Source organism: Ictidomys tridecemlineatus, chromosome 10 (assembly GCF_052094955.1).
Source record: "Ictidomys tridecemlineatus isolate mIctTri1 chromosome 10, mIctTri1.hap1, whole genome shotgun sequence".
Taxonomy (NCBI): Eukaryota; Metazoa; Chordata; class Mammalia; order Rodentia; family Sciuridae; genus Ictidomys; species Ictidomys tridecemlineatus.
Window position 1 is genome coordinate 118,034,294 of NC_135486.1, and position 23,234 is coordinate 118,057,527.

The 23,234-nt window shown below is 55.8% G+C and overlaps 2 protein-coding genes across 3 annotated transcripts; one reads left to right on the plus strand and one right to left on the minus strand.

The window, feature by feature from the left end:
• The first annotated feature begins 9,180 nt into the window (after positions 1–9,180).
• Cldn4 (claudin 4) lies at positions 9,181–10,974 on the plus strand. The gene has a single exon (XM_005328529.5). The coding sequence runs from the start codon at positions 9,412–9,414 to the stop codon at positions 10,039–10,041; it is 630 nt and encodes a 209-aa protein (XP_005328586.1). The 5' UTR covers positions 9,181–9,411; the 3' UTR covers positions 10,042–10,974.
• Positions 10,975–13,444: 2,470 nt separating this feature from the next.
• Mettl27 (methyltransferase like 27) lies at positions 13,445–17,517 on the minus strand. Of its 2 annotated transcripts, XM_078023906.1 has the most exons (6): positions 17,439–17,517; positions 17,006–17,132; positions 16,388–16,516; positions 16,043–16,178; positions 15,634–15,726; positions 13,445–13,847 (listed from the first exon to the last, which is right to left on the minus strand). In XM_078023906.1, the coding sequence occupies exons 2-6, from the start codon at positions 17,126–17,128 to the stop codon at positions 13,618–13,620; spliced, it is 711 nt and encodes a 236-aa protein (XP_077880032.1). In that variant the 5' UTR covers positions 17,129–17,132; positions 17,439–17,517; the 3' UTR covers positions 13,445–13,617. The 2 variants fall into 2 exon arrangements, with proteins under 2 accessions (XP_077880032.1, XP_077880033.1); XM_078023907.1 differs by lacking the exon at positions 15,634–15,726.
• Between the last annotated feature and the right edge of the window lie 5,717 nt (positions 17,518–23,234).

The window sequence follows — 23,234 nt, forward strand, 5'->3', positions numbered from 1 at the left end:
AGTGGTGAAGCCTCTGGGTTCAATCCCAGTACCCCCCCTCCCCCAAAGAGAAAAAAAAAGAAAAGAAAAAGAAAAAGAGGGCCTGGAATTGTGGCTCAGCTGTAGAGCACTCGCCTAGCACAGGCGGCGGGACCAGGGTTCAATCCTCAGCATAAAATAAAGGCATTGTGTTGTGTCCATCTATACCTAAAAAAAAAAAAATATTAAAAAAAAAAAGAAAAACATGGGGTGTGGTGTCGCACCTCTGTGAGGCTGGGGCATCATATGTAGATGACACCCCATATCCATGCTGCCACTTCTGCAGATCCAACCAACCTCGAATTGGGGATATTTAAAAAAGAATTACATCTGTAATGAACACGGACAGTTTTTTGTCATTACTCGCTAAACAGTACCGTGTGACTATTGACTTTGTATTTATGTTGTATTAAGTACACAGTGACCCACAGTGATCCAAGCGTAACAGGAGTGTGTGGGGGGGATCCGTGAAGATTCTACTCTATTTCCCGTGAGTTGCTTGAGCATCCTCTGGCTTTGGTGTCCAGGGGGATTCCGGAGCTGAGGCACCAGGGAAGCCGGGGGAGGACTGCAGATGACTTGAGGTTCTGAATTTATTTATTTATTTATGTATTTATTTTTATTGTTTTTAAAGATAGAGATAGAGAAGAGATAGAGAATTTTTTAAATACTTATTTTTCAATTTTCAGTGGACACAACATCTTTTTTATTTTATGTGGTGCTGAGGATCGAACCCAGTGCCTCACGCATGCCAGGTGAGTGCGTTACTGCTTGAGCCACATCCCCAGCCCTGAGGTTCTGTATTTATTTATTCAAACATTTAAAAATCTTTTTTGGTAGTTGTAGACGGACAGCGTGACTTTATTTTATTTATTTTTATGCGGTGCTAAGGATCGAACCCTATGCCTCACACATGGCAGGCGAGCTCCCTCTGCCATCCTGCCCTGGCCCCAGCCCAGCCCCAGCACAGCTTCCAGCCCCAGCCCCAGCCCCAGCCCCAGCCCCGGGCCCAGCCCAGCCTCAGCCACAGGCCCACCCCCAGCCCCAGCCCCGGGCCCAGCCCAGCTCCAGCCCCAGCCACAGGCCCACCCCCAGTCCCAGGCCCAGCCCAGCCCCAGGCCCAGCCACAGGCCCAGCCCCAGCCCCAGGCCCAGCCTCAGCCCCAGGCCCAGGCCCAGCCCCAGCCCCAGGCCCAGCCCCCATCCTCATTTTTTTTTTTTTGGTATCTGCATCTTCTTTTAAATATTTGTTCCATCACGATAATAATAATTCAGCAAACCATAGCTGGCCACCACTGCGTATTCTGTCATCCAAGCAGGCTATTCATGGGTAAGCCAGAGAAAAATGTCACCGTCCCTGCCCTGAAAGGACTTGCTGTGCAGTGGCAGGGCAGGGAGGTGCAGCCACCACATCTTCAGAGCCCGAGTGTGATGATGAGGGCCTGGATGGGCCCTGTTACCACCAAGCTGGGCCCTGGAGAATGGAAGGGACTTGCCACATGGCAGAGGCCCCTGTGTGCTCAGAGCTTGGTGACAAAGGACAAGAAGGGACTGGGAGTGTAGTGTTCCACCTGTGCATTGGAAGAGGAAAGCTGGCCAGGACCCCTGTGGGTGAGCAAGGAGAGTGCGTTGGGTGTGGCAGGGTCCTGTGGGCCTGTGGGGGGGTGGGGAGGCTGGGGGAGGGGTGCCCATGGGGAGGCGGAGGAAGCAGGGGCGGGGGTGGGGGCTCTGGTGTTGGTTCTCTCCTCTTGCCCCATTTTGTCTGGAACAGGGACAGGTGTGAGCCGAGCAGAAGCCCTCCCTGAACTTGACCCTGAGGTCAAAGCCAACATGAAGAAGAGATGGTGCCAGGCGCGGTGGCCCACGCCTGTAATCCCAGCAGTTTGGGAGGCTGAGGCAGGAGGATCGGGAGTTCAAAGCCAGCCTCAGCATTTTATCGAGGCTTTAAGCAACCAGCGAGGCCCCGTCTCTATAAAAATATTAAAAAGGGCTGGGGGTGTGGCTCAGTGGTTAAGCACCCCTGGGTTCAATCCCTAAAACCAAAAATTAACAAAACAAAACAAGAGAGATGGTGTTTAGTGTCCCTGAGTAGCAACAGAGAGAAGGACTTGGAAGAGAGTCTTCCGCTGGGGAGGGGACGACAGAGGTGCTCTGTGTCACTTGAGAGGGTAGGCGCTCCCAGCCAGAGCCAGGCTCTGTGCACTTGGACCACAGACCCAGCCCTCCTGGGTCTCACGTCCAGGCAAGGGAGGAAGACAGCGCACAGTGGCCTAGGGACACGGGGTCAGGCCCTGCTGAGGAGGCTGTGGCCTTTATTTGATGTGGCAGGGCAGGGCCAGGCCCCCCAGGAGTCCAGTGGCTGTGAAGGAGAAGGTGCACTGAGCCCAGGGCCTTGAGGGGGCCACTCGGGCCCGAGCCTGGAGTTGTCTAGGGCTGCCAGGGCCGGACCGTAGCTGATGGGACAAGGAGGGTTTTCTTGCTGTCCTGGGACCCCTGGTCAGGGAGGAAGAAGTGGAGAGGACTGAGGCTGGGTCTCCTATTGGAGGAAATGCAGAAGCAGGGGATGCGGGCTGCAGGCCAGGTGTGGGTGGGCGTGGCCACCGCGGCAGGTGGGGGACCCTGCGGGGCAGTGGCACCAACTGGGTGGCAGCTGGCCAGTCCCCTGGGCATGTGTGCTCCTCTAGCTGGAAAGAGGGAGGAGAGCGTGGGATCTGGGGACACACTGAAGGCGTGACAGGGCGGTGGGGCGCTCAGGCGGGTAAGTTAAGCCCCTGTGTAAAAAGAGCTTCCACAATTAAAAAGTTCAAAACAACCACCAGCAGCTCCTGGCTCCACCTGCCTCCTGCCCCCAGGGGCCAGGTGGTACAGAGCAGGGTGTTCCCTTCCTGGGCCTGAGCTGATCCAGGTCTGGAGCAGGGAGTGAGGTCTGCTGGCACGGCAGGTGCACCAGGTGAAAGGGCAAAGATCCGCCACCAACGGGTGGCGGGCAGAAGGATCCATGTGGGGCGGTGTCCTGCCCAGGTTGGAGCTGGGTGGGAGGGAGTGTGGAGCACGGGAAGGGATGGGGAATGTGATCTCTGAGTCACTGGGGCTGGGGCCAGATGGTGCTCTATCCCCAGACTCCTGGGTTTTGTCCCTGGTCCCGTCACTGTGACTCACAGGCTTTGCCAACCTGGGAGGCCTTGTGATCAGCCTGCTGGTTTCTCTCACCTCTTGGGGTGTCTCAGAAGCAGAGTCTCTGTATACTCATCATCAGGTGTGTGCCCTGCCTAGGGTGCTGGGTCCCCACACCTTCCAAGAGGAAGCAGCAGAGAGGGACCCCAGCTTCCTGTTCCCCCCCGCTGGAGATAAGACCTGTCCTGGCCCAGGACTGGGGGTCTCCTCTGGAGGTCTGGGCTGGTTCTGGGTTGGGGACACAGCCCAGTGAAGTCCTGCCTTCCCCCTCCCGGGGTCCCATCACCCACGCTGGGCACCCAGAGCAGCTCTCCAATGACCTGCCATGTTGGCCCAGTTACTCCTGCCTATCCCAGCTGACCAGGTACGACCTTGTTCAGAACCCTCCATGACCCCTGGCCAGGGCCCGCCGTGCTCTCCAGATCCAGCTCCACCAGCCCCAGGCCTCTCAGACCCACTTTCCCAGATGCCCTGCTCCTCCCGCGTGGAACACCTCCTCCAGGAAGCGGGCCCTGTTTCCCAGGTGGAGCTGATGACCTACCTCTCCTGCGATTTCCCTTGCACAGGGAACCATTATTTAGATTTGAGGTTGACCCTGGGGGCAGGCACTGGCCTGATTCCCCACCGAGCTCCATGCCCAGCTGGGCACAGGTGCCCAGGGGACCCTTCCTGGAAGGAGAATCAGGGAAAAGCCACTCATGAGCATGGGGGGGGGGGCAAGGCCTGGAATCAGGCACCAAGGCTGGGTGTGGTCTGATCATTATTCTGGGTGGACCTGGAATGTCACTTCAGCACCAGAGCCTTCGTTTTCTCATCCAAGCTGAGAGCAACAATTAGTGCCCTGTGTTGTTTGGTAGTGAGATAAGGCTAGTTCCTGTTATGAGAAGGCTCCCGGCCCAGGCCTGACCCCTGCCTAGCAGATGCTCAGGAGAGGTTTTCTGACTAATTCATGGACACGTCCTCGGCCTTGCTGGCTGGGAAGGCAGAAGGGCTGGGCAGGATGGCTTCCTTCACCTGATTGGAGGCTCCTCTGGGCTTTAGGTTCTGGGGGAGCAGGAGGGAGATGGAGGGGGGGTCTCCTGCTGCGACATGATGGGCCTCTTTGTGCAATAAGGGAGTGACCTCTGACCGGCTGTACAGTGGGTGGAGTGGGATAGACAGGAGTAACTGGGCCACATGGCAGGTCACTGGAAGGCTGCTCTGGGTACTCTGGGTGGGTGATGGGGCCCCAGGAGGGGGAAGGCAGGACTTCACTGGGCTGTGTCCCCAACCCAGAGGGACTGGCCAAGGTCACACATAAACGTGGGCCATTTAAAAAATCAAAAGGTGGAAGCTGAAATCAGATGAGCTAATAATTTGGGGGAAAGTAATCTAACATGGGTCTTTGGGGTCATCTCCTCTCTTTAAGCCTCTTTCTCTTCCCACAGCCGTTCTCTCAGGCCCCACAGCCCCCCTCAGCCTCTGCCTGACCATTCCCCCAAGAAGTGCCCGCAGCTGTGTGGCCTTCCTCACCTGCTCGGAGGCACCTGAGATGTGGCACCCCTCCCCCAGCCTCTGTGGGGCCCAGCATGGCTGGGCTAGGCATCCAAGCCCATGATCACTGGGCCCCAAGCCCGGCTGATGGAGGGCCCATGGTGCAGGCTGCCAGGGTGAGGCGGGGGGCTCCCCACTCACCTGGGCTGGGCCTTCACTTGTGAGCTCAAGTGCTGTAGCTTTTAGGGCCTCTGGTGGCCCTGCCAGCCCCTTTTCAGGTGACCGGAAGGATCTCAGTGGCTGAGAGGGGCCAGCTTCCAGGCCTTCCCTCACGTCTCCACCGAGCCTCCTGTGACCAGGAGCAAGGAATTGCCACCCTCCTGACCCAGATGTGAAAAGTGATTGAGAGTTTGAGTCAGTTGCCCAATGTCCATTACTGGTAGTAGCAGAACTTGGACTCTATCCACGGAGGGCTGGTCACTTCACAGGAGAGCCACCTAGATTCCAAAAGTCCCCCTCCCAGGGTTCACCTTGGGCAGATCCCTCCTGCTGCCCTCAGAGCCACGTGAGAAGCGGCCAGTCCACACTGGCTGGTGTCTGGATGTGATGGCCTATTTGTTGTTCCTGTCCATGTGACCTTCCTTCTGGAACAATCCAGGGATGTCACTCTGAAGTGACTGGGTGGGTATCTCTGGCACGTTTTGTGACATCCCTTCATGCATCATTTACTTTGAAAATTTTTATAACTTCGGGTTTTGTCTGTGGTTAAAAAAAGAATTAGGATGGAAACGTCTGTGTGTGGTGGCTGGGGGTGTTCGTGGGTTGAGCACTTAGCGAATTCCTATAAAAATAAATAGTTTTGAACCAATTTCCAAACTAGACGAGCTTTTGAGCTGAGAACGAGCCTCCTTGCTTTTTTCCCTTTAAAAAAGCTGCTTGATTTTATGAGGATCAAGATGTCGTGTTTGGTGGGAGGAATACATTTAGGTTGACACCGGCTTCCCTGGCTTTAGGCTCCTTGTCCCCAGAAGACACCTGGAGAAGGAGGCTACAGGAACTGTCAGGCTTGCTCAGGGAGGCCCGCCAGCCTCTGGACAGGGTGGCTCAGGGGACTGTCTTTGTCCTTACTTGGGATTACCAGGGAGGGAACTGATTTAAGGTAAGAAATGAGCACTTTGACCTTGGGCTCTAGGGACAGGGCTGTGAGAAAGTCCTAGTCCCTTCCTGGTGTGTTCAAGGAGGACCAGATCTGAGCAGCAGGGACATGCAGGGAACCAACCAACCTCCCTCCCTCCTTCCCTCCCTCCCTCCTTCCCTCCCTCCCTCCTTCCCTCCCTCCCTCCTTCCCTCCCTCCCTCCTTCCCTCCCTCCTTCCTTCCCTCCCTCTCTCCTTCCCTCCCAGTTGTGGTCCTGAGCTTTTCAGGGTCGGGAAGCTTTTCACATCCTCATTTCCTTTAGCGTCTCTCTGAGACTAGGAAACGGGTGGCTGTGTCCTCGTTTTTTACAGGGAGGAAGCTGAGGCTCTGAGACGAAGCTGATGTTCCCAAGAACACAGGGCGGAAGGATGGTCGGTGGATGGTGCAGTTTCCCATCAGCTTTTTGGCTCAGGGAGCACCGTCAGGTCCTCACCTCCTTCCATATCCCGCTTAGATAGGGGAGGGTAGACAGATGGAGGGACTGGCCAAGCTCACACATAAATGTGGGCCTTTATGAAATCCTCCGGCAAAAGGGGGAAGTTAAAACTGGAGCCAGTCCCAGGGCTGGAATGACGGAGCTGGTCGGGTTGGTTGGGGCAGGGGTGTCCAGGATAGGAGCAGCCCAGATAATACGGCTTAAACTTGTGCTGCGTGTGGATAGGTTTACAGATGAGGAAGAAAAAGAAAATAACAAGCACTGGCTCTGCCCTCCGTGACCCCAAAACAAAGGTGGCAAATGGCAGACGTATCCTAATGCATCCCAGTGAGGGGTTGTCCACACTTTGGGGAGAGGGCCAGGCGCCGTGCAGGAGGTGAATTTCCCTTTCTTCCCCCACCTTAGGGCTCAGGAAGTGTCCAGTCTCAGCAGGTGTTTTGCTAGCGGCAGGTGGGTGGGGCCGAGCCATGTCTCTGGGCAGCAGTCAGCACCCACAACCTCTCTCCAGCTCCATGCCTGAGTGGAGCTGCTCACTGCTTCCCAGGACACCTGGGTCCCCAGCCCCCCCCTTGACCTCCCCTGACTTGGGCTGCCCTGGCCTCTTCCTGGAGCCTGTGCTGCACCCATGGCCTCCGGCCTCCCCTACTCTGCTCCTGATGAGGTCGGCTGGGTCCAGCAGAGGACAGTTTCTTAGGTCACTTCGGTTGGGCTACAGGTGGAAAGTTCTAGGGCTTGTGTGCTCCCCTCCCCCACTCCTGCTTCTCTAAGTGCCACTTGGCAGGTGTCCCAGGAGGGTGACAGCAGGAAGTGCCTGGCCATCTCCCCTTTGTACTCAGCCTGAGAAAGAGCTGTCTGGGCCGGAGGACAGGGAAGGGGCACCTGGCTAAGGGACCTGGGCTGGCCTGGGCAAGCTCCTGCTTCTCTCTGCCCTGCGGTGGGCACTGACAGGGAGGCCATGGTGAGGTCACCAGCAGGAAAGGAAACTGCTCTTGTCAATATGGCTGCGTGCTTGTGTGGCTCCCAGGCCTTCTGTGCCATTGCTCAGAGCCTTGTAAGGAAAGCCCCGGGGGTGTGGTCCGGACAGAAACCATCCCTGTTTGTGTTGGTGTGTGTCCTTACCGGGTGAGAGGGAGGTGTGTGGGTGGCTGGAGAGCAGATGTCCTCATGATCCCAACCCCAGACACGCCCTGTGCACCTTCCGGATGAGAAAGCCCACGCAGGGTACCAAGGAGAAATAAGGCATTGCTGGGTCCCCTAGCCCTCTGCCGAGTAGGGCCAATGAACTGAGCTCAGTTAAAGACCCCATGAGGCTGCAACTTCTCCTTCTATAACATGGGTGGACCCCACAGGGTCCTAGCCAGGCCCAGTGGGCATTAGGGGGGGCCAATGTCCTTCAGGAGTCAAGTACTCTCTCAGGAAGCTCAAGGACACACAGTCACCCCAGGACTCCAGACGTGGTGCTGGACAGAGGTGGGGGCTCTGGTCCTGAGGCGTTTTCCCAGCATGGTGGGGGAGAGAGACATAGAGCCACCATGGAGAGGCTGAGGGGCCCCTCCATCTGGCTGTGATGAGCCTTAGCCTCTCCTAATCACCCCCATGTGCACCCCTTCTTCTGGGTCCCCTCTGCCCCCACCCTAAGGCTGGCCTTCATGATCCTGGGCCCACTGCCCTGCCTCTCTGCCTCCGTCCTGTTTCCAGAGGTGCCTTTGGGAGGTGTGTGGACACCCCTCAGCCTGCCTGGGATGCCCCTGCTCATCTCTGTCCTCTGGGCCTGGGCCGGAGCTTGGGCACTGGCGATGGAGACTTCTGGCCCTTTCCCTGGCTCCTCCCCCAGAAGCCCGGTCTCTGGTCAGACTGGATTCCTCATTTCCCAAAAACAGCGGCATTTCCCCACCTCCCTACCATCCCCTCATCCCCTCTCCGCAATGTCCTCTTTCACTCAGTCCTGCTGCCTTACACAATTGCCCCAGGGAACCTGCCACGGGGCCTAAGCCAGGATACAAGGCCCCCCTGGAGTCGTGCCGGCAGCACCCCTCCACGGCCCAGCTGCCCCGCACCTGCCTCCCCCTGGGCCGGGTTCTCCCTTCCCTTTGAAGACTTTGCCTATCTGGCTTCATGGGATGCCCGGTGCGTCTCCACAGTCAGCACTCATTTACTGGGCGGATGGTGTCTCCAGGGTCTGGCCTGTGGCTTCTTCTCCACCCACTTCTGGCTAAGCAGGCTGAACCCCGGTGGGAAGAGGCCTCTCTCTTGCCCTGACCCAAAGTGCATCACCTCCAAGGCGACTTCCACGGGCTAAGCCAGGTGAGGGAATGGGGACAGTGTGTGGTGGACCCAGGAGTCCCTGCCCTTGGCTCCTGTTCCCCTAAATTCAGCTTCCTCCGGTCCATGCCCAGAGGTTGCGTTGAGGCCATGACTATGATGATGACGGTGATGGTAATGAAAGTGATAAGATCAGGAAGGACAGTATTCAGGTGGAGTTTCTCTTGGACATTCCCAGGACTCCGCCTCAGATTCCCCCTCTGAGGGTCCCCACCCTCTCCTCCCACCCAAGCCTGGAAAGGGGAGCCGTGGGCGAGAGGACCCTGGTCTTCATGCCCTGTACTTGGCTGGGTCTGGCTGCCACTCCTCCCCAACATCTGTACCCTGTGAACATCAGGTGTCCCTGGGCTGTGACTCAGTGTCTGTCTCCAGGCTGACCTCAGCATGGACCTGGGGGCAGGGGGAGAGGGCAGTTTCCTCTGAGACTAGAGGGTGACTCAGGGGCCCAGGGCTGGGGCCTTGATGTGTTTTTGTTGGCTCAGGAATCCAGAGAAACTGGTCAGGGGGAGGCCCCAGCAACTGAAACCCCTCCTTCTGCCCCCGCCCCTCTGCCAGAGTCATATAACTGCTCAACCTGGAGCCCGGGAGCCCTGTGTCGCAGGAAGGAACTGGTCTGGTCACATTGCTGGTCTTGGACATCTGACTCTCCAGAGAGGGGCTCTACCTGGCTCTGTCTTCTTCCACCTCCCAGGGAAAGGCCTTCCCCACCCACCCGAGGACCCCATCCTCAGCCTGCAGAGCGATCTCCACATCTCCACGGTCTTCCAGGTCCTCCCCCCAGCAGGCCCTGAACATGGCTTCCATGGGGCTGCAGGTGCTGGGCATCGCGCTGGCGGTGCTGGGCTGGCTGGGGGCCATACTGAGCTGCGCGCTGCCCATGTGGCGGGTGACGGCCTTCATCGGCAGCAACATCGTCACGGCGCAGACCAGCTGGGAGGGCCTGTGGATGAACTGCGTGGTGCAGAGCACCGGCCAGATGCAGTGCAAGGTGTACGACTCGCTGCTGGCGCTGCCGCAGGACCTGCAGGCGGCCCGCGCCCTCATCGTCATCAGCATCATCGTGGCGGCGCTGGGCATGCTGCTGTCTGTGGTCGGGGGCAAGTGCACCAACTGCGTGGAGGACGAGACCACCAAGGCCAAGACCATGATCGTTTCGGGCGTGGTGTTCCTGCTGGCCAGCCTGCTGGTGATGGTGCCCGTGTCCTGGACGGCCCACAACGTCATCCGCGACTTCTACAACCCGCTGGTGGCCGCGGGGCAGAAGCGGGAGATGGGCGCTGCGCTCTACATCGGCTGGGCGGCCTCGGGGCTGCTGCTGCTGGGGGGCGCCCTGCTCTGCTGCAATTGCCCGCCCCGCGCGGACAAGCCCTACTCAGCCAAGTACTCCGCCGCCCGCTCCGCCCCGGCCAGCAACTACGTGTGAGGCGCCACCCAGACCTGTCCCTTTCGGCTTTGTTTTCCCTTGGACTGAGCTTGGAGCAGCCGTGACACCGGGACAGCGCTGCCATGGGCTGCTGGCTGCTGGGGGATGGGCAAGCAGGACCCAGCCCTCGGGAAGCCCTTCCCGCCCACTGGGGCTCTTTCCCAAGGCCTCCTGGCGAGGATGGACAGTCTCAGGCCACCCTCCTCTGAAAGAACCCTAGATCCAGAGCAGGTGGAACGGGCAGCTGGCTCCTGCTGGCCAGGAGAGCTCGGCCCTGACCTTGGGCTCCGCCTCCAAGTGGGTGCCCTGCCCACGTTGGCACCTCCCACTGTCCCTTTTCTACCCTCCCCCTCCCTCTGCCCACATCTTGGGTGATGCCAGTGCTTCTCTTGCCGCCGTCTCCCGTGTTCCTGGGCACTCCTGGTCCAGGCACGGGTGTGATGGACTGTGGGTGACTGTGTGGCCAGGAAATGCCACTGGGGCTGTGTCACGGGAACCTGTGGTTGTGGAGAAGCGTGGGCCTTGCCCACCCACCTGCTGTGGCGTGGAACACAGAGTGGATGGACAGGTTTGAGCGACAGGTTTAGGTGGAATAAACTGGTTTGGGTAGTGGCAGGGAGTGCCAGAGAGGTGGCCCTCTGGCCCGGCTACCCTCACCCCTTCCGGCCTCACCCTGCTGCTGTGGTTCTCGTGGGGCTTGCCGTCTCACCCCTCTCAGCAGAAGGACCCCCAGGACCCTGAGACTGGCTCCTTTGAGTCCTCTGCCCCCACCAAGGAACTGGCCAGCTTGGGAAGGGTAGGGGAAATGGCCTCACCAGAAGGAGTCCTGGCCTCTCCCCTGCCTCCTTTGATGTTTCTGTTTTGTAATTAAGAGACTATTCATCACTGTCATTATTATTATTTTCTACAATAAATGGGACCTGTGCACAGGAAGGTTCTCTACTGTCTGTGATTCTAGCCATGGAGGTGGGCAGGGCGGGCTGGAGGGTAAGGGTCAGGACCACCATGCTGTGGCCAGGACATGAGCACTTTCAAGACTCGTGTCAGGGAACTGTGGGAAATTGGAACGGGCCCAACCTTGGGAACCACCTCACTCAAGCCCTTCACCTGTGAGAGGGGAGGCCCCGTCCACAGGACACTAGAGAAAGCTTGGGAACTTAGGGCGGGAGGATGGGGGGGACCCACCTCTAACCCTTTCTCCTCCACTGTGTCCCAGCTTTGGGCAGCCAGGCTGGTCTGCTGTCCTCCTTGGGCCACCAGGCAGGATCTACCTCCTGGCCTTTGTTCAGAGGGTCCCTGCCCAAGGTCTGGAATGTCCTTCTTTCTTTCTCCACCCCTCGGAATCCTGCTGGTCCTGAAGGCCCAGCTCCAAGCATCCTCCCCAAGGAAGCCTTCCCACAGCCTGCCCCAGATTGGAGGGATCATCATTAGCCACATTCATGTCCCCAAGCTGTTGGTAGTCACCAAAGTCCTTTCACCCGCCCCTGCTCAGAGCAGCCCCCAAGCCACACCCTGAGTTTGGCATTCCAGTCCCTTTATGGATGAGGAAACCCAACCCTGTGTGTGTGAAAGTGTGGCTGGGGGGCTGGGGATGTGGCTCAAGCGGTAGTGTGCTCACCTGGCATGCGTGTAGCCCGGGTTCAATCCTCAGCATCACATACAAAAAAACAGAAGATGTTGTGTCCGCCAAAAACTAAAAAATAAAATATTAAAAATTTCTCTCTTTCTCACTCTCTCTTTTAAAAATAAAAAAAAGAAGAAGAAAAAAGAAAGTGTGGCTGGCCCAGGCCCATAGCTGGGAACCTCTGGTTCCTGACCCCAGAAAAGAGCCAGAGCTCAGCAGCCACTTGGTCATGACTTGGATTCTTCTGGCACATTCTGATGTTGTCTGGGCTCAGTTTCCTCAACTGCAAGTTAGGGGTGAGCGGGCCCAGCACCCTGGGAGAAGTCTCAGCGCCACACCTGGCTCAGGGATGGTATATGTGGGGCCTTTTGAGCCACTTCTTGCTTCTTGAATCCACAGGTGTAACCCGGGTAATGAAAGGTGAGGGAAGGAACAGACTTTTTCCTTGTAACGGTGTTTGTCATTTTCCCACTCTAGTTAATTTTATTTATTTAGCAAATTGGGGTCTCACTATGTTGGCCAGGCTGGTCCCTAGTTACGGTTTATTATGATGATTATAATGTTCCAGGGCTGGGGATGTGGCTCAAGCGGTAGCGCGCTCGCCTGGCGTGTGTGCGGCCCGGGTTCGATCCTCAGCACCACATACCAACAAAGATGTTGTGTCTGCCGAGAACTAAAAAAATAAATGTTGGAAATTCTCTCTCTCTCTCTCTCTCTCTCTCTCTCTCTCTCTCCTCTCTCCTCTCACTCTCTCTTAAAAAAAAATAATAATGTTCCATATTACTTTGCAGTGCTGGCGACTGGATCTCTCCCACTGAGCTACATCCCAGCCTCTTAATTAGAATCTAAAACCCAAAGAGCAATATTCTTCCTTGTGAAACTCAGAGGAAAACAGAATAGACCTGTTAGCTTTACTGCCATGATACCACCACCAATGGCGACCATTGTTTTTTTTTTTTTCTTAATGTGTACATAATTTTTTAGTTCTGATTGGACACAATACCTTTATCTTATTTATTTTGATGTGGTGCTGAGGATTGAGCCCTGCACCTCCCACTTGCTAGGTGAGCACTCTACCGCTCAGCCCCAGCCTGCACCCTCACCCACCCCACAACATTGTTTTCAGTTGGTTGTTTTTTAGGTATTTGGAGTTTACTTTGTCTGACTCAAAGTGGCTGAAACCAAGGAACCGTACAAGGGGACCTTTTGACATCAGAGTGCCAAAACTCCACCCTCGGGTCACGTTAAAGCTGCCGTTTTTTGTTTTGTTTTCTGAATTTGAGTCTTATCAAGAACCCTGACTACCAGGTGTGGTGGTGCACACCTGTCATCTCAGGTGCTCAGGAAGCTGAGGCAGAGGATTGAAGGTCAAAGCTAGCCTCCTCAACGTAGGGAGACCCTGTCTTTCTATAAAAAATAGAAAGTGCTGGGGACGTGGCTCCGTGGTAGAGCACCCCTGGGTTCAACCCCGAGTCCTTCAAAACAGCAACAGAACCCTGACATCTGATTAGACACGCGAAGACCACCAACGACACCACTTGCCTCCCCAACAGTCCCCTTGCCTGGCAGCTCACACCCCTTTTTCTTTCCCTCATTCCATCAACATCCTTACACCTTGCCCAGGGGAGGCAGACAAGTCCAGAGGCTCTGCCTCCTCGTATTTGGCCACCCTAATAGTAGGATTGGCCTACTGGGTAGGATGCAAAAGGTCTATAGTTCTTGAAACCCAGGAACCGAGGTCCCTCTCTCCTGGGGCCAGTAACTACAGAACCACGAGTCTTTTTGTTACTTCTGGGAGTTCATTTAATAGGCAGAACATTCTTAAGGGGCAGGTTTGATACAATGGTCCCATTTTACAGATGGAGCAAAGAGGGCCAGAAGACGGGCCTGGCTAAGGTCACTTGGAAGCTCAGAGGCCAGCTAAGAGCTGTGACTGGGCCTCACTCCCTCCATCAGGGAGACCTCTGCTTTTGGTACAAGTAGATGATGCCCGAGATGAAGCCATCCTTGGCTCCAGGTGCCACCTCAAGTGGAGAGGTGGCCAGCTCCCATTGGTCAACAGTCTGGGCCACCAGGCGTTTCCAGGCCCCAGCCTGCTCTAGCTTGTCCAGGGTGGCCTCCAGTGCCTCCTTGTACTGCAGGTTGGATGGGTTGGTCCTGGTGGTCAGGCACACCAGCCCACCTGGGGAAGGGCAGGAGGGGAAGGAGGCAAGCAGGGTGAGTCTCGGGAGGCCTGACCCTCCCCACTCGCCTCTGCAAGGTTGTAAACTCTTCCAGCCTCTGCAAGGTTGTAAACTCTTCCAGTTTCTTCCTTGGCCCATCTTCTCCCCCTTCCATAGCTTTGGGGTTCCTGTCACTTCTCCAGGCATGGCCTTGAGCTTCCTCACCTAGACAGCCTCCCACGAACCCTTCCAGGCCCGAGTGTCCTTTAGAGTGGGAATTCTTGACCTCACCCTAGGATCAAGGGGCTCTCTGCTCATTGCTCACCCAGTGCCTCTGCTGGGGACATAGCTGAGTCAGGTTGCTCAGGAAAGAAGCACATGAGTTTGGGACCTTGGGCAGTCCCTTTATCTCTCCCAGCCTCAGGGGCCCAGCAGGTGGAGAGGGGCTGGTTATCCTGCTTCACAGGAAGTGTGTGCACAAAATGCCTGGCAGTCAGCAGTGCTGGCTGAAGGGAGGAGGGATTTTGTCCCCTCAGTCCAGGCACCTACATGTGCCCAGTGTGGCCTTGGATGCACTTTGAAAGGAGAGAAGTGGAAGACCCAATGGCCACTTCCGGGAACATTCCTGGAGGAGGGGCTGGGAGGAGTGTGGAGCTGCTGGTGGGGCACAGTGAGAGGACAGCCCTGGGGCAGGGCACCTGTGCTGCGTTGGGCCAGTGCATAGGGCTCCGCTGGCTGAGGAACCTGAGGTCCCAGGATGGACCAGGAGGCCTGGTCCTTGCTGGTTCATGCGATGGGAATTTCCTGCCCTCTGAGCCCAGTCTCCACCTCTGCCCCGTGACCCCACGGATGTTCCTGCATGTCCTGCATGTCGGCCTGGGGACTTCCCCAAGCTGAGGCTTGCCCAGACCTGCCCAGATTTAACCACAGCCACAGCTGGGCCCTGAGGCCGGGCTGGGGAGGGCAGAGCGAGAGGAAGCATTTTCACCTCCTGACTTCCTGATTCTGTCCTGCAACTGGCCTGAGCCTTCTGGTCCTCACGCTAGGCGCTGTGCCTGCACGCATGTGGCTCTGCTCGTGACCTCTCGCAGGCTGCTCTCCTGGTGAACATCTCCTCCCAGCCCTTGGAATACCTCTCCTCTCAACCCTCGGAGAGCTGAACCCTCATGGGGCCCCCTTGGGCCCCTCCCCAGGCTCTGTGGGTTGGTGGTAGAGGCCAGAGGGCAGGGTTTGTATCTTCTGCCCAGAGCAGAGGAGCACACAGGAGGGGCACTGACATCGCTTTCTGCACATCTGCCCCGTGTGCAGAGTTCAGAAGTGTTCATAATCACCTCTCATCTTGCCTGGGCAGACTCAACAGGGACGTGCCCTTGGGCAGTCTAGGAGTGAATGAGGAAGCTGGAGTACAGGGATATGCACGGGACATGCAGGGAGCCTCTCCCCTGTGCCAGGAGGGAAGTAAAGGCCTTAGGGACATGATTTTACCCAATTGTCACTGAAATCCAATGGAGAAGGGATCACTGGCAGAATGCCACTCTCCCCACAGGTGAAGGGACAGAGACCAGAGAGGTGCTGCTCCTGGTTGCCATAGATAAGAGGCAAGCTGACCATCTGCCAGCCCTACCAGTGCACTTGTGTCTGTTGGTGGCCACTGAGTGGAACCCTGGGATGGTTGCTGGGGGCTGGGAGGTCAGCTGGGCAGTCCTGAGCAGGACCCTGTCCTCACTTGGCCCAAGGAGTGCTGAGGCCTGTGTGGTGTGAAGAGGGGAAGGTGGGTGAGTGGAGGGGGCGGCTGGCAGGGCTCACCTGGCTTGGCGACACGCAGGAGCTCAGGTATGGCACTGCAGGGCACCTGGCCATCACTGAGGGCACCCACTATCAGCACTGCGTCAAAGGTCCCTGTGTGTAGGGAAGGTGGGTCAGGGATGGGGTTGGGTGCTTTGCTTTTGGTATGGCCTCAGACAACACTGGTGGGGGTTGGGGAGGGACCAGGTCTGACACCTGCATGTGCAGGACCCAGATCTCATGGAGGAGCTGGTGGTACAGCCCAGTGTGGGGCTAACGTCAGATTCCGGATGGAGAAACCAGGGAGAAGGGCTGATGGAGACCTCAGCAAGGGGCAGGGGTGGAGGCTCAGTAAGAGAAGGGGGTTCTCTTCTCTTGGAGACAGGTGAGGGAGTAGATCTGGGAGTATTGGGGGTAGGAGGGGAAGTACCTTCGGGGCTGGGCAGAGGCTCCTGACCCAGGATACAGAGGCTGAGGTGCTGGTAGAGGCCGCAGGCCTGGGCCTGTTCCAGCATCTCTGGGCTCCCATCCACTCCATGCAGCTGGAGGAAGCCCCGAGCCTGCAGCTGGGGTGAGAGGGATGCAGTCATGGCTCATGTCCTGCAACCTCCCAGCAGGGGCCCTGCACCTCAAGAGGGCCATGGTCCCTGCAGTGGATACGTTTGAGGCCAATGACTCTGAGAGGGGAGACAGAATTCTAGGTCCAGGGGTGGCAGGGAATTTGAGCAGGGGGGGGGGGCTTGAGGAAAGGGAGGGGGTCTAAGGGGGGTCTCACCTCCGCAGCTACAAGGCCGGTGCCACAGGCAACGTCCAGGATCAGGGCATCATGGGGTGGGCCTGGAAGGGCTTGAGTGAGACAGTCCACAGCAAGCCTGGGGGCTCGGTACTGCAGGGCAGCCACATCCTGGACAGAGAGTGATGGGCCTAGCAACAGGGTACTCTGGTTTTTGGGGGGACCCCTGTGTAGTGTGGTCCCGGAGTCTGCCAGGCTAAGCTTGTGTGTGCTGGGCCTGGGGTCCTGCTGGGACTACAGTGAGAGGAAACCCAAGCATGAGGTGCCCTCTACCTCCAAGGGACCAGGACTGGAGAGTTAGTCCCCACCTCAGGAGGGCTCAGCTTCTCAGGCTCCTTTGCTGGCTGAGGACCCTCTGTGCTTAATCCACAGTGATACTTCAGTGGCACTATCTCCAGGCAGCCCCGAGTTGCAGTCTCAGGTTGGGGAGGTCCCTGATAGAGGCTGACAGTCATGAGCTGGTGGGGTGCCTCTGAAGTAGAACTGGTCAGTGCAAGTACCCGATGGTAGGGTTCTCACCATTGTTACAGCTTTCCTGGGGTGAAAGTTTATTCCCATTTAACTGATAGAAAAATCAGGCAAGGACCCAGATGGGTTTACCTGGTCGTAATCTGGAGCCCAGTGGCCATAGAATTGGAGCTTGCGGTCCAGGTCTTTGATGTTGTGGGAGGCCCCAATCCGGGCTTGTACCTCGGACAGGTTCCCACCCTTCTCCTGAGCCATCCTCCTGTGGGGACACGATCCCACCTCAGTCTCCTGTTCCCCCTCGCCCTCCCCAGCAGAGCAGTCTGTCAGGTCGCCAGGGCCATGCCGTTTCACAGGGGTGGACTTTGAGCGCAGCCAGGGTGAGGCTGGACCTGTACACCCTGGGCCTGCAGGGCTGGGGGACGGGCAGGGGGCGCGGGGAGGGTTCCTGGGGCGGAGAGTGGGAGGACCTGCCTCTCACCCCTATCCCCGGATCGGGGGTGGAGAAGCACCCAGAACGGAAAGGTTTCTACGGAGCGAGATGGTCAGAACTCACCGCTAAACTGACCTGTCAGGGGTAAGAGGGCTCCGGAACTCGGGGCGGGCCCGGCAGCCGAGACTGGCCACGCCCCCACCGCCTTTTGATGATTGGGTTTCCACTGAGAGAAATTACCCAATCAAAGCAAAGCGCCGCGCCCCGCCCACCCCCCCAGCCAATGAGCTCGATGCTCTCGGCCCTCCTCCAGCCCGGGAAGATCCCAGGCTCAGCAGCCACCAGCCAGGATGGAAATATTCTGTAATCTGCCCTGTTCAGCAGGGTAGCTGCTAGGCACGTGTGGCCGTTGAGCACCTGAAGTGTGGCTAGCGCGTCCGAGGAACTGAACTTTATCTTTTAGTTTGTTTTCATAATTTAAACAGCCAGACGTGGCTAGTGGCTGCCGCACTGGGCAGCTCTGGAAGTCTTACCGCTGTTTGATGCGCAAACTGTAGCATTCAAGGTTTGGGCCGGCAGAGTTTGGGAGACTTTTGCATCTGCCTAGGTGGGAGGCAATGGCAACATGACTTGGGTAAAGGTCATGGCTGGGCAGAGGAATGGATGAATTTCAGAGGTCTTCATCCCAGCAACTAGAGAGGCTGAGACAGGAGGATTACAAGTTCAAGGCCAGCCTGTGCAACTTAAAGAGGCCCTAAGAAACTTAGTGAGACTCTGTCTCAAAATAAAAATAAATAAATAAATTAAAAGGGCTAGGGACGTAGATCGATGGCTCAAAACACCTCAGGGTTAAATCCCCAGAGTGTGTGTGTGCGTGGGAGGGCAGGGGGTGGTGTCAGGGTCTTTGATGATTGACTCAGTGTGTGGGAGCCCGAAGCAAGATGTTAGGAATGGTGTCCCACTTTCTGCTTGAGCCCCTGGGTTAATGGTGGTTCCATTCATAACAGGAAACTTTAGAGGAGGAGCAGGTTTAGGAGGATATTAATAGTTTGGGGATATTTCTGAGATGTATGTAGGTGAACATGTCCAAGAGGTTCTTTGAGGCCAGGTCTTGAGCTCAAGAGAGAGGTCAGGCTTGGGACAGATTGAGGGTCCTGAGAGTAGTTGTCATTGAGGCAGCTGGTAAAGGCAAGATGGTGCAGAGTAGAAAAAGTGGGCATGAGGAGAGGACTCTGATCCTGCTCAGGACTCCAGTCCTTCAGGGCAGGTGCAGGAAGAGGAGCGGCGGGAGTGTTGGAGAAAACTAGAGTTAGGAAGGATGCCCCAGAACAGTGCTTCAGAAAGACAGGGGTGGCCCACACTGCCCAGCGTGCAGAGAGGTATAGAAAATGAGAATTAAGAACTGAATCTCGGAGGTCTTCCTAGCATGTGTCATGACCATGTGGCAAACTCTTGGCCATTGGAATGTGGCTGGAAATGGGAAGCTTTTTTTCCAGATCTGGACCATAGGGCCCTCCCCACCAACTCGCACCAGACTATAATATGAACAAAAAATAAACTTTTATTGTGTTAGGCTGCTGATATTTTAAAGGTCTTTTTTTTTTAGAGAGAGAGAGAGAGAATTTTAATATTTATTTTTCAGTTTTCAGCAGACACAACATCTTTGTTTGTATGTGGTGCTGAGGATCGAACCCAGGCTGCACCCATGCCAGGCGAGCACGCTACTGCTTGAGCCACATCCCCAGCCCAAGCTGCTGAGATTTTAGGATTTATTTAATACAACAGATAATATCATTCACCTTGATTAGCACAGTGATGATGATGGTGATTATATGCCTGTGCTGGGGATATAAACTGGCCTCACATATGCTAGGCAGGTCTTTACCATTTCCAGAATGTCATATAGTTAGGATCCTACCATATATAGGCTTTTTATTTTTTCATTTTTTCCATATTTTTTTTATCAGTGCATTATAGTTTTACATAATGGTAGGATTCATTGTTACAGACATGTACATGCACACAATATAACAATTTGGCCAGAATCATTTCCCAGTGTTCCCCTCCCCCTCGTCTCTGTCCTCTATTCTACTGCTTTCCCTTTGATTTTCATGAGATCCTCCCACCCAGTTTTATTTTCTTTTTCCTCTCTAGCTTCCACATATGAGAGAAAACAAATGACCTTGACTTTCTGAGCTTGGCTTATTTTGCCTAACAAAATACTCTCAAGTTCCATCCACTTTCCTGTACATGACATAACTTCATTCTTCTTTATGGTTGAATAAAACTCCATGGTGTATACATACCACATTTTAAAAAATGCATTCATCCATTGCTGGACGCCTGGGCTGGCTCCATAGTTTGGAGTTGTGCTGCTATCAAGGGGTCTGCATGGCTCACTGTAGAAGGATGACTTGAATGTTTTAGGTAGCTGGGTTGTATGGTGGTCCCAAGCCTAGTCCTTTGAGGAACCTCCAAATTGATTTCCATAGGAAAACAGTGATCCTGATAAGTACAGTTGATAAGTGTAGTGGGAGAAGCCCAGATTTCAGAGGTCACCAGCTGTTATGGTTTAGATATGAGGTGTCCCTCAAAAGCTCATGTGTGTGACAATACTAGAAACTTTAGTGATGAAATGATTGAGGGTCTAAACCTAATCAGTGCATTAACCCCAAGAGGTTAACTGGGTGGTAACTGTATGCAGGTAGGGTTCACTGGGGGTGTGCCTTTGGGGTATGTGTGTATATGTGTGTGTGTGTGTGTGTGTGTGTACATCTGCCTCACGCTGGGCCCAGAGTAACCCAGTTGACCATCTATGGACTGAGACCTCTGAAACCGTGAGCCCCCAAATAAACTTTTCCTCCTCTAATTGTTCTCATCAGGTCTTTTCATCACAGCAGCTGTGACCAAAAAAGCTGACTAAAATACCAGCCAAGATCCACACCAAGGGGCAGGGGGACAGGGGGGACCCCTCTGTTCCCTTGCAGAACAGTGACCGGCATGGAGACACAGGCATAGATCTACTGTGGGAAGCCCAGGCTGCGCAGGGGGGTCCTCGGCTTCACTACGCCATCGGGTCCCAGGTTCCTGTCACCCTTCCTCTCTGCCACCTTTTGAATGTAGACCTCTGTCCTCAATCTGTCACCTCGTGGTGGCTGCTACGCGACCCAGCAGGAGGAAGGGAAGAGGGCAAAAAGCCCGATCAGCTCAATCTAGTCCCTCCAATAAAAAATAAAGCACATTGTGGGGAGCCCCACCCTGCGCCTGTGCTTCACCCAGTGGCCGGACTGGGTCTCAGGGCCACTCCTGGCCAGCGTCTGGGTGCTGGATTCACAGATGAGTCAGAGACAGCTCCCACCCCATCCTAGTGGGAGTGGGGGAGGGGTGATTTCCTGTGCAGGACCTGCACTGTGTCCTCAAAGTCCATGCTTCTAGGCCACCTCCCTGACCCTGGGGTGTCTGGAGGGCTCCTCTGTGGGCGCAGGAAGGGGAAGGGTGCCTTTGATGCCAAGTGATGTCGTGGGTGGATGGGTGCCTTGCTGTGTGTCCACTCTGCTTTATCCTCTGGTCATGAGACGGAGGCCACAGCTCCAGCCTCCCTGTGTTCTTGTTGGCAGGGCCTTCAGGCTGACCAGGATGGCTGGAAGCTTTACCTTTTTCATTTTTGGGGGGTGGGGGTAACTGAGGATTGCACTCAGGGGTGCCCGAGCACTGAGCCACATCCCCAGCCCTTTTTTGTATTGTATTTAGAGACAGGGTCTCACTGAGTTGCTGAGGCTGGCTTTGAACTCACCATCCTCCTGCCCTACCCTCACAAGCAGCTGGGATTACAGGTGTGGCCACCACTCCCTGTTTCTCTTTTCCTTTGAGGGGAGGGGATATCTCAGACTCCCCACAGGGCTGGGAGAGCACAGCAGGGCTCTTTAAGGCTCAGGCCTGGGATGTGAGTGCTCCCTCTGGGGTGTGGGGCAGTGGCCTTCAACATGGCCTGCTCTTTGGGGTGTGCGGTCCAGTCTGATGGTGCAGAGGGTCCCCTCCTTCTGTTTGCCACCTCTCCTCTCCTGCCTCTGAACCCATGGAGTAGGGATTGTCCTGGGCCTTCCTTCTTCTGGGTCTCATTTCCTGGGTGATCTCATCCAGGCCTGAGGATTTACAGGTCACCGACTTCTGACTCCCCTGAGGGCCAGGCTCTACCCAGCTGTGCACCTGCCGTCTCCTCGCTGGAGGCCACTGGCCTCGGGCAGTGATGTGCCCCGCTTGACCCTCTCCTCTCTTCACTCCCAAACCCGCTCTTCCTCCACCCCCACCCTATCCCATCTCAGCAAAGCACCAAAACCAGCTTCATGCAGATGCTCCGCCCAAGCCACCTCCCTCCCATTCTGTCCGTCAGCAAATCTTGTGACCTTGAAATGGCCTTCCTGCCTCTCCACCTCTGCCACTCCAGTCCCATCTGCCCTCTGTCCTGTTCAGACCCTGTGGCCGGCCTCCTTACTGGCCTCCCTGCCTCTTCCTCTGTCCCAACCACAGTCCATTTTCTTCACAATAGCCAGAGGTTGAATATTACCATCATCTGTGGTGCTAGTGATCGAAACCAGGACACCATGTGTGCCAGGCAGGTGCTCTGCTACTGAGCTACACAGCCAGCCCTGAAGTTATTTTAAAATGTTTTCAGACTTAAAATTCAAAACATACGCGAAAGAACAAACTGATAAAATGTCCCTTGCTTCACTCTGTGTATGCAGTTTCTTTTTTTTTTTTTTTAAAGAGAGAGTGAGAGAGAGAGAATTTTAATATTTATTTTTTAGTATTTGGCGGACACAATTGTTTGTATGTGGTGCTGAGGATCGAACCCGGGCTGCGTGCATGCCAGGCGACTGCGCTACCACTTGAGCCACATCCCCAGCCCCTGCAATTTCAACAGTTAAGAAACTGTGCCCAACCCGAGGATGTTTTTACAGTACACTTTTGGTGAATTTACTCATCTGCTGCAAACCCCAAAGCCAAATTCCTTACCCCCCCACCCCCCACTGCTCTCCTTTGTCGGGGCCTGGTCTCTTCCATGCCCCAGGGCCCTTGCACTTCTGTTTTCTGGATCACTCTCCCTTGAGATCTTTGTTTGACTGGTTTATTGTCACCCTTCAGGCATCCACCAGTCAGAAGAAAAACATGTGAGCAGTTTGTCCTCCTGGCACCAGAAGGTTTGAAAGTAGGAAGTGAAAAAATTTTTTTCTTGACTTTCCCTTAGGGAGGAACCTTCTAGGTTTGGTTTCTATATTTTTCCTGTGTGTATTTTTTTTCCAGGACGACCGACGACAGACCCACCACACTCCTCGGTGGGTTTGAAGAAGCCGCCTCAATGCCATGCTGCGTTGCCCCTTTTCAGTTAACCTTGTCCTTGAGGTCCTCCCCCCAGGCACGAGGGTCTCACCCACTTAAACCACCCTGAGTCACCCCTGGCTGAGTCACCTGTGCACGGGTCTGTCCCTCAGGGCGGGCTGTTCAGCCGGGTCAGTGAGCCCTGGGCGGCTGCGGGTGGAGGAGCGCAGGGGGCAGCGAGGGGTCGGCCTGCTCCAGTTTCCCACGCGGGTTCATGGGCAGCGTGGGCGGAAGAATTTTCCAGCACACGAAGCATCGAAGCGTAGGGAGGCTGCGCTAGGGGGCAAGTCCCGATGTGCCCTGGGCCGTGCCACTCCTCCGTGTCCCTCCTTCCTTCCATTCTCTCCCCCTCTCCCCCCTCTGTCCGCCCCTCTGTCTGCCCGGGACATTTTCTGTGTTTCCAAGGGCTGGAGGTTGATCCCGGGGCTGGTGGGCAAGCGCTCCACTGCTGAGCCACACCAATGCTGGGTCTTTGCGGTTTTTTGCAAAGGAAGGAGAGACAGTGTATCACTGCGGTTTTTATTCCCATTTTTTCTCCCAAATCCTGAGGTTGAT